Source organism: Syngnathus scovelli, chromosome 7, assembly GCF_024217435.2.
Source record: "Syngnathus scovelli strain Florida chromosome 7, RoL_Ssco_1.2, whole genome shotgun sequence".
Lineage (NCBI taxonomy): Eukaryota > Metazoa > Chordata > Actinopteri > Syngnathiformes > Syngnathidae > Syngnathus > Syngnathus scovelli.
The window spans coordinates 381,504-394,081 of NC_090853.1; the positions used below are offsets into that span (position 1 = coordinate 381,504).

General features: G+C 53.4%; 3 protein-coding genes across 13 annotated transcripts; 1 reads left to right on the top strand and 2 right to left on the bottom strand.

The window, feature by feature from the left end:
• Positions 1–771: 771 nt before the first annotated feature.
• si:ch211-105f12.2 (RIMS-binding protein 2-like) lies at positions 772–2,279 on the bottom strand. Its single transcript, XM_049726520.1, has 5 exons — positions 2,052–2,279; positions 1,830–1,986; positions 1,493–1,614; positions 1,146–1,217; positions 772–1,079 (listed from the first exon to the last, which is right to left on the bottom strand). The coding sequence occupies exons 1-5, from the start codon at positions 2,277–2,279 to the stop codon at positions 1,014–1,016; spliced, it is 645 nt and encodes a 214-aa protein (XP_049582477.1). The 3' UTR covers positions 772–1,013.
• Positions 2,259–12,434, bottom strand: camkk1b (calcium/calmodulin-dependent protein kinase kinase 1, alpha b). 8 transcript variants are annotated; one of them, XR_007482883.2, is made up of 16 exons: positions 11,265–12,434; positions 10,910–10,957; positions 10,774–10,827; positions 10,648–10,699; positions 10,393–10,514; positions 10,264–10,300; positions 10,053–10,074; positions 9,885–9,973; positions 9,559–9,758; positions 9,432–9,485; positions 9,265–9,338; positions 9,097–9,184; positions 8,906–9,034; positions 8,638–8,741; positions 4,247–4,411; positions 2,835–3,654 (listed from the first exon to the last, which is right to left on the bottom strand). XR_007482883.2 is itself a non-coding variant. In XM_049726497.2 (15 exons), exons 1-15 carry the CDS (start codon positions 11,472–11,474, stop codon positions 2,340–2,342), a joined length of 1,347 nt encoding a protein of 448 aa, XP_049582454.1. In that variant the 5' UTR covers positions 11,475–12,434; the 3' UTR covers positions 2,259–2,339. The 8 variants fall into 8 exon arrangements, 5 of the variants coding, with proteins under 5 accessions (XP_049582454.1, XP_049582455.1, XP_049582456.1 ...); XR_007482884.2 differs by having other exon boundaries at positions 4,190–4,411; XM_049726497.2 differs by lacking the exons at positions 2,835–3,654; positions 4,247–4,411 and adding an exon at positions 2,259–2,403.
• ywhag2 (3-monooxygenase/tryptophan 5-monooxygenase activation protein, gamma polypeptide 2) lies at positions 3,431–6,783 on the top strand. 4 transcript variants are annotated; one of them, XM_049726518.2, is made up of 3 exons: positions 3,431–3,573; positions 4,851–5,490; positions 5,528–6,783. In XM_049726518.2, the coding sequence occupies exons 1-3, from the start codon at positions 3,487–3,489 to the stop codon at positions 5,767–5,769; spliced, it is 969 nt and encodes a 322-aa protein (XP_049582475.1). In that variant the 5' UTR covers positions 3,431–3,486; the 3' UTR covers positions 5,770–6,783. The 4 variants fall into 4 exon arrangements, with proteins under 4 accessions (XP_049582475.1, XP_049582473.1, XP_049582474.1 ...); XM_049726516.2 differs by having other exon boundaries at positions 4,851–5,572; XM_049726517.2 differs by lacking the exon at positions 3,431–3,573 and adding an exon at positions 4,501–4,620 and having other exon boundaries at positions 4,851–5,573.
• Positions 12,435–12,578: the final 144 nt, after the last annotated feature.

The following is a 12,578-nucleotide window of genomic DNA, read 5'->3' on the forward strand; positions in this document are numbered from 1 at the left end:
AATGTGGAAATAAAAACATCAATATTTAGAATGCAGTAAAAATAAAACAGATCTGACAACTAAAAATAGAGCAAAATAAGAGTGAAAAATAAATGTTAAGTTTGCATTTATATATAGAAATACTTTTTTTTTTTCAATGATATAGATTTTTCAATATCGATTTTATTTTTCACTCTGATCTATTTTGGATTTGGGCAGTTTTGGGCGTCCATATGTGCAACCCCATTATCTCAGTGGCACGGCCCTCCCAAGCATTTGTCTGGCGTGCCTACTGTATGGAGCCGCTGTGAAGTGTACGTCCATGTGACCATTACATATACACAGGAACAAGAACAAGGTGAGGACCACTTTGGATATAATCCAATTGTGCAAAAATAGACAGGCCATGATGCAAGCAAGGGCGCTGCTGAGCTAATCTGCAGAGTCATGCACTCGCTCGCTCCATCGCTCGCTTCCCTCCTGGCACATCCCAGCGTGGCTTTCCGTGAAAGAGTAGCACTGGATTGGTTGCATGTCAAATACAAGCATAACAGACGAGATGTTTTTTCAATCAGTCAAATAAGTATCACACAAAAGGGACTTCTTGTCTTCTCCGTAATTATTTTTGCAAGAACGGCTCCAAAAAAAAAAAAAAAACACTCCCTATGTCAGATTCTGATGCTTGTCTTGGGTAAGCGTATCTTGTCATCATTGAACAAATGTGGCATTGTGCTAGCTCCATGGCTTGGAGAAAAACAACAAGAAAGCAAACGCACATTTACAAATACCAGATGTGCATAAAATGTATTGTCTTTATTTGTAAAAGCACAACACGTTTGGCAACATTTTAAAAAAGATTCAAATACACAAACGTGGAGCAAAACGTATTTACCTGTCTTAATAAAGAGATGAAACAAATGCTGGACATTTTTCGTCCTTTTACTCAAACGTATCAAATCAATCAAGTCTCCACAGAGCCGTACATGATAATTGCATTGACGAGTACAAACCGAATTAGGACGCTAATTAGGAATCTAATCCCACGGCAGTGGCTGCAGAAAGTTGGACGGCACCAAACCTCGCCGTCCTTGCAGGTCGCCCTGAAAAGAAAACAACGTCGGTGAGCGGGAAAGAAATCATCGAGTAGAAGAGCGAAAAGGCCTCACGTAGTAGAAGCCGTCGGGATCCATGTCGCCCAGCACGTAGATGATATCGCCCGAACGGAAGCCCAGTTCGGCCTGCGGCAGAGACGGACGGAAGGACGGACGGACGGCCAATCAGAAAATCGCCATCCGAGCGCTCTTCAAATGGAAGCGCACCGCTCGCAGGCATCCGATGGCGTTTTAGCGCCCCGAAATCGCCGCTAGCTTGCTCACGTGACTTTTGGCGCCAAAAGGGTTTGAGCAACCCTTGAGCGAGCTAGGCCCTCAAATCATCCCCGTGTGGGGCTCCCTCCCTCCCTCCCTCCCTCCCTCCCGGCTACGCCAGCAAAAGGCCCGTCCCCGTTTCTTACTTCGCTGTCGGCGTTGGGCGAACTTTCCCACGGGTCGTAGTCGAAAAGGGCCACCATGCGACGTACCAGCGCATCTTCTGCGACAGCCGAAGCGTCCGTCAGGTCGGGACTCAAAGACATTCCTGTTTGCAAGAAAAAAAATGGGGAATGGACAAAACAAAAGGCAGACTTGCCCGCGTGTGACCTTGCAAAACGACCTAACCAACAACTGTTTCAACAAATGATCGTAGAAATGAATTGACAGAGTAAGAAATGAGCAACACGAGACTGAGCTGAACTGGACTCATACGAGAAGGAAGACAGAGGGAGAGAGAGAGATAGAGAGAGAAATGGTCACCTGTTTGGTCCACTGGCATGAAGCCCTGGCGCATGAGCAAATGTTTGAGGTACCGGTCATCCACGGGGACTTCGGCCACCAGGTTGCCGGCGACGTAACCCCATAAGCCGCCCGATTCGCCGTGATAGAAGCCGTCCGAGTCCTTGTCTCCAAACACCTGACGCGCACAAGGAACATCTCAGCAACTCCACGCAAACGGGACCATAAACTCCTCGCCATCACCTTGATGATCTGGCCAGGCACAAAGGGCAGCTCCTCGGCCGCCGTGTCCGGGTTGGGCGACATGGCGGCGGGGTTGTACGGGTAGAGCGCCACAAAGAGCCGGGGCTCGGCGGGCGGCGCCGACCTCTGGCTGGCCGTCTCCAGCTCCCACTGGCGGAGGTCCTCGGGGGTGGCCGCCCGCACCTCGTCGGGGTAGATGAGCACGTCCAGCTCCACGCCGGAGTCCATGGGGAGACGGTGCCGACCGCAGATGGGACACCTGCGCTAACTGGGCTAAGCGACGGGTGGCTACGCTAATCCTCTTTGCGCGCCCTCCTCCGCAAGGTGCGCACACACGACAACGCTTCTCGCTCTGTCAACACAGCAAGAGGAGTGTGTCTTGAAAAGGGGACAAATTGCAGAAGAAGAAGAAGAAGCAGCAGCAGCAGCAGCACAGGAGGCAGCGAGCGAGGTCCCCCGCTGACGTCACGCCGGCCGCCAACATACAATTGCTGTTGTCCTGCTGGTTTCTTCTTTGCAAGGACGAGGAAGTGCATTTAGCAGATACAGCTCTTCAAACCACGGAGCGAGTTTGTGATCGCCGCCAACGTATGGCGGTTTACCCAGTTTGGCCGATGAGCCACACGCTGCTTCAGCCATTTATCCGTGACATGTGTTCTTGGTCAGACTTGGCTCCTCGCCCCGCCGTCACGACTTGACCCACTTCACGTCAAGATAACACTTCCCCTTATGACCCGACACAAACTCGGCTTAAGGCCAAATAAGCCCTTGTGCGCCACTCTCTTATTAATATAAAATACACGCATTACATTTCTTGAAGCAATACTGCACACTACATCATTACAATTGTTTCGATGAATTTTTTTGTGCATTCCTCAAGTTGACCACACGGCGGCAATGTTCAGCATGAACGTCCTGACCCAACCCAACCCACTCACGTCCAGCCATCCATCTAGCTTTCATGACCCCAGTTGGCCAAAGATGCTGAGCCGCTCAACTACATTACCCACAATGCTTCGGGGCCAAGCGGCCGCGACCATTACGTCATTGGCACGGCCACCCACTCTTATGCTGCGGGATGACGCAAGCAAGGGTGAGCGGGCGGTCGAGCGAGCGAGCAAGACGAGCAGACAGCAGCTGCAGCATTCACTTGTCGTCGAATTTTCACCGCATTGCGAATTTAACTGTAGGGAGGGTAAAAAAAAAAAAGAAGAAAAGAATATAAAAACCCGAGCTCTTTAAATCACAGCGCAGCAAAATCTCCAGGCAAGCGGCGCCGCGCTTTAACGGTCCCCTCCCTCTCCCCCAAAGAGCTGAGCTGAGCGGAGCGGAGCGGAACAGAGCAGTGCAGTGCAGTGCAGTGCAGCGCAGCGCAGCGCGGTACCTCCTAAAAGTCCGACTCGTGGACTCATCAAGCCTGTCCGTCAGTCCAAAGATGGTCGACCGCGAGCAGCTGGTGCAGAAAGCCAGGCTGGCCGAGCAGGCTGAGCGGTATGACGACATGGCGGCCGCCATGAAATCGGTGAGTGCCTTAAAATCGTGCACCCGACCCGACCCGAATCGGTGACGCTCGTTGCCAAGGCTGTATGGTCGCCATCCTTTCCTATTGTCATGAACAGAGGACGGATGCTAAAGTCACTCTCTTTGTCGCGTCATATTGTGCAAATGTCCTTTTCTTTTGTAATACTGTCAGCATTTGGTGATGCACCGGCTCCGTTTGGGCGGTGCCTTTCCAAGCACGCAAGCATCACCACCACACTGTCCTTTTCCCGAGCTTCTTTTCTTTTCTCTATCTTTTTGTCAAACCAATCGATTCAATGAAAATGATCATTCCACACCTCCAACGGGGTTCCGTTTAAAGTCACCCCCAAAAGAGTGCCTCCTCGCTGCAGGGCGCGTGAGCTTGCTCCTGCAAGACCTGCCCCCTCCCCTCCTTTTGTCTTAATCCAAAAGCTCTTCTGCAAGGATGAGCGAGGAGGAGGAGGCGGCGGCGGCGGCGGCTTTTTGGCTGCAGGCGCACGTAGGTGGCAGTGGAGAAGAAGAAGCCTTCTAGAATATTCTTTTGTCATATTGCAGTATGTCACCATAAGATGTGCCGTGTCACTTCAGCAAGCGTGACGACGACAGATTGCACTCACGGGCTCCGATTGACGAGGGCGTTGAAATGCATGACGGGACAAATGGCATATTCTCACCAGCAGGACGCTGGCCGATGAAAGGGAATTCCCGGGCGGGGTGACGGACGGACGGACGGACGGACGGACAGACGCTCAGTCGCACTTGAGTCATCATTTCATCGGAATCAAATGAGCGTGCCACTGGAGGGAGCGTTGCCAGTTACTTCCAGAACATTTCCAGTCCTAAAAATAGGACGAGAGCGTCTGAAGATAGCAAAGGGGTCGCTTCAAACAGGAAAGAAGGAACGTGAGACAAGTTTTAGGCAGGCAGTGACAAGACAGACGCACGGCACGACACGGCACGGCACGACACGGCACGGCACGGCACGGCACGGCACTGCGGTCGTTCCAGCCCACCCAATGGCTCCGTTGAAATGAAAGCCAGCGGCCAGGTGGGCCATCTGTGGCACTCTGGTGCCTTAACAAATGATGACGCTTTTCAAACAAAAAAGAAGCGCAAGAAGTTCATTTTAGAACGGCCAAAGGTCAGCGTGGGCGGCCAGGCGGGGTTTTCTTTTACAGCGAGCGCAGCTGCCCGCAGCGCTCAGTCGGCTTCCGGTCGGGAGGGGGCGAGCGAGCGAGCGAGCGAGCGGGCTAAAGCGGGCTGCCCTTTCCTCCTCAGGTCACGGAGCTGAACGAGGCGCTGTCCAACGAAGAGCGCAACCTGCTGTCGGTGGCCTACAAGAACGTGGTGGGCGCCCGGCGCTCGTCCTGGCGCGTCATCTCCAGCATCGAGCAGAAGACGTCGGCCGACGGCAACGAGAAGAAGATCGAGATGGTGCGCGTCTACCGCGAGAAGATCGAGAAGGAGTTGGAGGCCGTGTGCCAGGACGTGCTCCGCCTGCTGGACGACTTCCTGGTCAAGAACTGCGGCGACGCGCAGCACGAGAGCAAGGTCTTCTACCTGAAGATGAAGGGAGACTACTTCCGCTACCTGGCCGAAGTGGCGGCGGGCGACAAGCGCGCCGCCGTGGTGGAGTCGTCGGAGAAGGCCTACGACCAGGCGCACCAGATCAGCAAGGAGCACATGCAGCCCACGCACCCCATCCGTCTGGGCCTGGCCCTCAACTACTCCGTCTTCTACTACGAGATCCAGAACGCGCCCGAGCGGGCCTGCCAGCTGGCCAAGACGGCCTTCGACGACGCCATCGCCGAGCTGGACACCCTCAACGAGGACTCCTACAAAGACTCCACGCTCATCATGCAGCTGCTGCGCGACAACTTGACTCTGTGGACCAGCGACCAGCAGGACGACGAGGGCGGCGAGGGCAACAACTAAAGCGCCCGCCGAGGCCGAAGACCACCGCCGTGACCCACCACAATGGCAGCGGGAGAGAGAGAGAGAGAGAGAGAGAGAGAGAGAGAGAGAGAGAGAGAGAGAGAGAGAGAGAGAGAGGCCGCCGGACTTTGGCGGCCGCTTTTTGCCCGCTCGCGCAGCCGCTGCCGCCGCCGTCCTTTATTTTTGCGCCTTTCCAGAAAAGAACAACAGAGGACGAGGAGTTCCCGATTTGCAACACTTGCCAGTTTCAAAGCAAAAGTGACCTCACTTGCACTCTTGTGTGAAAAGAAATCATTACGCTGGTCCACTCCAGGAAATAAGAAGTCGTCATTCCCCGTTACAAAACTCCAACCCTGGGAAAATTTACATGAATCAATCGATCCAAACTATTCTGCTATTTCATATTTGGAGAGTATAAATCACACACCAGTCTGCCCAGATTTCATTCGTACTCAGATACTCGTCAATTTCAGGAAGAAATCAGAGCCCAAACCTAATTAGCTCGTCACGTTCAGTAAGTAGCCCCAGCCCGAAATAGTCAACAACCAAGCCGTGCATTGGCCCAAACTTGCAACAAAAAGTAATCATTGACTGTGTTTGTCATGCATTCTTTTTGCAGCAAATAAAAAAAAAAAAAAAGAAAAATCAAAGAAATGTGATAGCAAAGCAGCTTTTTTGTTTGATTGGATGACCCGCACTCGCCTCCTGCTACGATACGATACGATACTTCAGTGTACAACGATGAGCATAAGAAGAAGAATCATATTCAATCTTGTGCATGCTGTTGATGTATTTCTATACGCTCGCTTGACTTGATTCACTTCCTGTTTACTGTGGACGTTAAGTATTTATAGGACTGAGAGAAAAAAAGCAGCCTCCTGTCTAACTTTTTTTTTGAAATGATTATTTTCTATACTGGTGATTTAAAAAAAAAAAAAAAAAGGAAGCGTTGTTTTAGAGATCAAAGAAAAGGGAAAAAAAGGATGCTAGAACTTCACTCGTGCTCTCACAATGGAGAAGGGGGAAGAAAAAAGAAAAAAAAAAAAAAAACCAGATGACCACGGCAGCATTAATCTCCCGTCTTGGATTATTTCTGCGCCATGACAAAGACGTTTGGACCACATGGAATGGGATTTGTTTGCTCCTCTTTCTCTCTCTCGCACTGTTTTCCTCACGTGACAAAAAATAGCTTGAATGTGAGTCATGATGTAGCAGTTGCACAAAAATATTAGCTAGGATGAAGAATAAAAAAAAAGGCTGATGACGACTGAGCAAAGCGCCGGCCGGCGTTTGTGTTCCGAGCCTCATTTGCATACGGCAAACACTTCAACTATGACGACGCTGGAAAGACCTCGCTCGCTCGCTCGCTCGCTCGGATCATTCACGTTCTGCATTATTGATATCGAGCGGTGGCGGCACAACGCAGGAAAGCGTCCCAAGCGGCTGGCTGGCGGCTGGCGGGGAGAGGGAGCTAGGATTTGCTCAGAGCTATCTCAGGCTGGAGCGGGCCTTGAGGCCGCCGTGGCAACGTTGGCAAGGGCGCATTGGTTCCCATGGTGATTTGATTCCGACCGACCCGGATCGGCGCGTGTGAAAACAACTTATTTGGAAATCTCCCAAAAAACAATGATTCACTACTACAAAGGTGTCACGCGGCTTGATTTGGAAAAAGGAATAGGAAGGCCATGATTCTTGCACGGCAGCAAAACCCTTGAACGTATTTGCAACCACCTTGGAGGCCAAATGTTAAGAGACAGCGAGAGAGAGAGAGAAACCTTTTGAATTTGGGGACGTCAAAAAAAGAAGGGCGCAGGCTCAAACTCCATGAAAAGCGGACAACGAGCCGCCGAGGTACTTTTTGTGCTGTTGCATGGCAACCGTTTCCACAGAAATCTTGCCTCTCAGCTCCGCTCGCAAGTGCAGCAGCAGCAGCAGCAGCAGCAGCAGAACACAATATGACTCAGGGCAAATTTTGGGGCATGTTCAGAGCATTGATCGCGAACGGATGGAGATTAAGATGAAGAGAGATTCACGCACACACCACAGGTGGCCCAAGTACTCGCACTCGTCATCTGTTCCGTAGTCAGATGATGCATACTGCACATGAATTCTCTTGAGAAATGATGGCAACAGCGCCACCTCGTGTTCAAGACTAGAAACAGACCAGCCCCCATCTGTCGGACAGCTTTTATTCTCGTAGGAAAATGTAAACAAATATATTTTGCAACAGCGCCACCTCGTGTTCAAGACTAGAAACAGACCAGCCCCCATCTGTCGGACAGCTTTTATTCTCGTAGGAAAATGTAAACAAATATATTTTGCCTCGCCAATGCGGTCGATTCTAATGCGCGGCCCGTGTCACTAAACTCCTGAGCTACGACCGTAACCATGGCAACACAAAAAAAGAAAAAGAAGCGAGACAAGAAGAATGGTGGCCGGCGCCGGCCAACCAGCCAGCCAGCCGGCCGGCCAGCCAGCCGGCCGGCCGGCCGGCCAGCCAGCCGGCCGGCCGGCCGGCCAGCCAGCCAGCCGGCCGGCCAGCCAGCCGGCCAGCCAGCCAGCCAGCCAGCTCAGGTTTGGTCGGCGTCCGCGGACTCCGTGAACGCTTCGTCTTCGTACAAGTCCTCCAACTCGCCGTCGCGGCTGCCTTCGCTGCTCCTGCCGGTATTTTGGATTTGGCCACAAAAGATGAGAAGAAGTTGAGAATGACAATCAAAGGGCAAGGAGGGGGAAGAACTGGTGAGGTTGGTAAAACGATGACAATATGAAGTTGGACAAGGCAGCATGGTGACCAGAAGAAGCTGGGAACTACCTACAAAAAGCTGAACAAGTGTTGGGGACCAAAACTGGGACTGGCCGGGAAAAGGAAAATCGGGGATGAGGTTGAAAAGTCGCAGCGAGGGAAAAACGGGTCGAGGAAAATTGCGACTCAAGACAAAAGGCACCAGAAGAAAAGGAGAGGGAGGCCTCAAATTCATTACCTCAAAGACGGATGGAGCAGAGCTGACGAGCCCAAAAGACCCCAAGAACCACTGCAAGAAACACACGGCCTTCACGCGACCCGCAAAGCTCGTCGGCTACCGACTCAGCGAGGGGAGGTCCGTTTTCCTCCCAGCTCGCCCGCACTCACGTGAGGAGCCCACCGGGAGCCGACATGGACCTCTCGGCCCGTCTGGCCTGACACTCAAAAGGGTTGCTGAAGGAGCGCTTGCGGAGCATGGACTTGACCAGGATCTGCCGAGTCAAATGACCTCAGTGATCAGAGAAAGAAATGGCAAAAGAGACGAGCGGCGCGCCAGCATCTGAGAAAAGCAGATGCGGCCCAAACGCAAAACCCGACGGCCGGCCGCTCGATCCGTTGGTTGGTTTTGCCCACGGGAGACGCGAGCGCGACTCACCACCGTGGAGAGGCTGGAAACCAGAGTGACGCTGTTCTCGACCTCTTCGGCGCTGACCTCCACCGCCGTGCAGTGATCCTCCTCCCGGGGTAGCGGGTGGGCGCCGCACTCCGTCACCCACGGGTGCAGCTGCCGACGGATGGGCACGCGTGAGTCGTCCGCCCTGGAGCCGAGCGGCGACCGCGACTCACTTTGATGTCGGGGAGCGTGATTCTGCTCTGCGGGTTCTTGTCCAACATGCTGCCAACCAGATGCTTGAGCCGCTCGCTTGTCTGAGGCCTGCGCAAAACGAAAAGCACAGTCAAGGCGACATTGACGCCGCTTGACATTGTTCAGGTCCCAATTCTTGCTCGACTCACGCGGTTGGAAATTCCACAGCTTTGTTCTTGATCTTGTTGTACAGGGAGACCACGTATTCGTCATAGAAAGGACACTGGCGGGGCGGGGCGGGGCGGAGCACACCCAACGTCAGTCACGCTGGCAGATGGATGCTGTTGAACATCTACGAACCGAGTCGCAGGCGTACCTTCCCGTAGACGAAGCAGAAGAGCGTCACCCCCATGGCCCACACGTCCAGCGCCTGCCAGCAACACGCACGCGCACAATGAACGGCGCCGTTGCGGCCAGCGTGCGCTTGCGAGGGCGGGCCCGACCTTGCCGCTGAACTCCGACCAGTGATCCTCCATGGTCTCGGGCGCCATGAAGGCCGGCGTGCCGGCCGTGCCGGACAGCATGGCGTCGGCCCCCTCAAACTCGTTGCTCACGCCAAAGTCGGCGATCTTGACGTGGCCGTCGTCGCCCAGCAGCAGGTTGGACGGTTTGATGTCCCGGTGGATGATTTTGTGATAGTGCACTGGCCACGCACGCAAATTCAAACATTACAATGTGAATGAAGCAAAAAGCCGCACTTTATATTTACTACGTGGCCACTGAACCCCAATTCAAATCAAAGACAGAAAGGAAATGTTGTCGGACGTACGATACTCGATGCCCAGCACCAGGTCTCGGAAGTAAAAGCGAGCTCGCTCCTCCGTCAGCGGCTCGTCCGTGGGCACCTCCATCACCGGCCTGCCCCAAAAACAAAGAGAGCGTCAGCAGCGACATGGAAGCGGCGGGCCGGGCCGGGGCGCGGCGGGAACACACGTACCCTTTGGTCATCAGCTCGAAAGCTCCCCAGGAAAAGAAGAAAGGACAAGACGTGAGTGAGTGAGTGAGTGAGTGAGTGAGTGAGTGAGTCAGAGAGTCAGAGAGTCAGTGAGTGAGTCAGAGAGTCAGAGAGTCAGTGAGTGAGTGAGTGAGTGAGTCAGTGAGGCTGTAAAGCGCCGCCACACGTAGAAAAGGCGCAAACGGGGCGGTACCCATGTGAAGGCCGTCTTCTTCGGGATCGTCCAGCACCTGCAAGCAGGAGCAGCAGTCAGAAAAGATCCTCCTCTGCGCTAGGTGCAATCATCATCTGCTATCAAGTTGTTTTTTTGCGTGGGACCAACCTCCACCAGCTTGACCACGTTGTGGTGGTGCAGCTTCTTGAGGATGGCTATCTCGCGGTAGATCTTTTCCAGCGGCATGGAGGCTTTGGGGAAGGCCTCGCGCTGGCCCGGCGTGGCGCGACCTCAAGTGACCCCGACGCACGGCAAACGTCAGCACGCGCAACGCCGCTTACGGCTCGTAACACGCGGGAGCGAAAGCTGCACTTTTTTCTACTACTTTTTTTTCAAAGAACGCATTCTACATTGATGACTCACGCAGAAAACCAAACTGCTTCATGAGCCTCTTCTTGGAAACAACCTTCATGGCCTGCAGAAGGATAAATATGAAAGATGGACGAGCGCAAAGCATACGCTTGTAGACGGAGAGAGGCCTCGGCTTACGTAATAGCGCTCCGAGTCTTGGTTGTAAGCCAGTTTGACGACGCCGTACGAACCCTGCGGAGTGTGCGACAAGCAGCGCATCAATGCCAAGTGCTCCTGCTGGCTGACTCAGCAACAAACAAATGCCACTTCCCACCTTCCCAATCTCCTTCTTCAGCTTGTACTGGTTGAGCTGCACAAAGTCCTGAAAGGCAAAACAATGTACAGAATTTGGAAAAACTCTCCACGGCAATCGCTCGACTGCTATTTTTTACACTCAATGTTTGTTGCCTTGAGAAGTGCACTGAAGGAGGCCCATCTCATCAAAAAAGATTTGAAGCTGACAAGGAAAATATTGGCTTCAGGATTTGGAATCACGCAAACTGCAGGACTTTGCTGAAATGCCTTTAAGCATCCTAATTCCATTCAAGTCACTCGACTTGTCATCTTTGTTATCGAACGGGAGCGCAGGTCAATGAAAAGGTCAAGGAAATGAACCGGAGCAGCTCTACCTGCGCGTCCGTGATGGACACCCTCTTGGTCTCGACGGTGGGCTGCCTGACCACGCGGCCGCCGCGCTCCTGCAGCGACAACTTCCTGTCGGAGAGGCGGGCTCGGCGGGAGGCGTCGGGCGCTGCCTTGACGCTCATGGCCGCCAGCATGTCGGCCAGCTCGCCGCCGTGCTCGGCGTCCGGGTCGTCGCTGGGAGTCGTCGCGCTCATCACGGCCTCTGGGCTGGACTGGGTTGGACTGGACTGGACCGGACCGGGCGCTCACGTGGGTCGCATGCTGCTGGGCTGGCCGACGGGAACAAGACTGCAAATTGCAAACAAACAATAGGCGGGAGGCTCCAAGCCCTGCTATGAAACCTTGACCCGGCCGGGGCCCAAACCCAAGTCATCATTTGGAACCCTATTTGAATTGACGTTGTTTATTATTGGCTTGTTTTTAAACGCTTATGCAGACAAATGTCAATTAAACGTGTGCGCTTGTGGGTCGCTGCCGCTGCAAAAGACGAGCGAGCTAGGGCGAGCGAGCGAGCGAGCGCTGCCCTTCGCAAAGCTTCTTATGCAACAGCAAGACGCAACGAGGAGGGTATGCCTCCCCCTCCTGGGTTCCCAGTTGCCTGACAAAGGCAGCATGCAAGAGCTTTGTTAGCGCAGCAAACACAAACCCCGAGACGAGCACACATCCGCAAGGCATTTGGACGTCATCGGTCGAGACTCACCGAGGAAGGCGAGGGTGGGTCCCTCACGAGAGCTTGACAACGCAGACGAGGTCTCGGTGCGACTTTGACTTTGCTAATGAGGAGGCGCGGCACGGCGCGGCGCGGCGGCAGCGGCGGTCAACGGTCGTCTTAGGGGATTAGCCCGCGCCGCATTTAGCCCAGCTGAGCGCTGCCACAACATGAGGACGCACGAACGCGCCTTCACGCAAATAACAACACAACAGGGATCCCTGTTCTAAATAAATGCACTTTTGCCGGTGCGGGCGCTCACAGCTGACAGATTTCAGATGCGGTCAAGGCGTGCAAAGAGAACCGTCCTGAAAAACTTGGTAGCGGGCCGCATTGTAGTCATAGTTTCTTTCAGCGGGCTATTATACTGTCAACATTCTATCAACGATGCGGTCAAGGCGTGCAAAGAGAACCGTCCTGAAAAACTTGCAGCGGGCCGCATTGTCGTCACTTTCTTTCGGAGGGCCATTACACTGTCAACATTCTATCAAGCCAACTAAACGTATGAATGCCTCCCTCGTATTCTATAGAGTATAAGCTACAAAACATAGTGACACATCACTCGTTTTCAAGTCAGACGAGTAAAAAC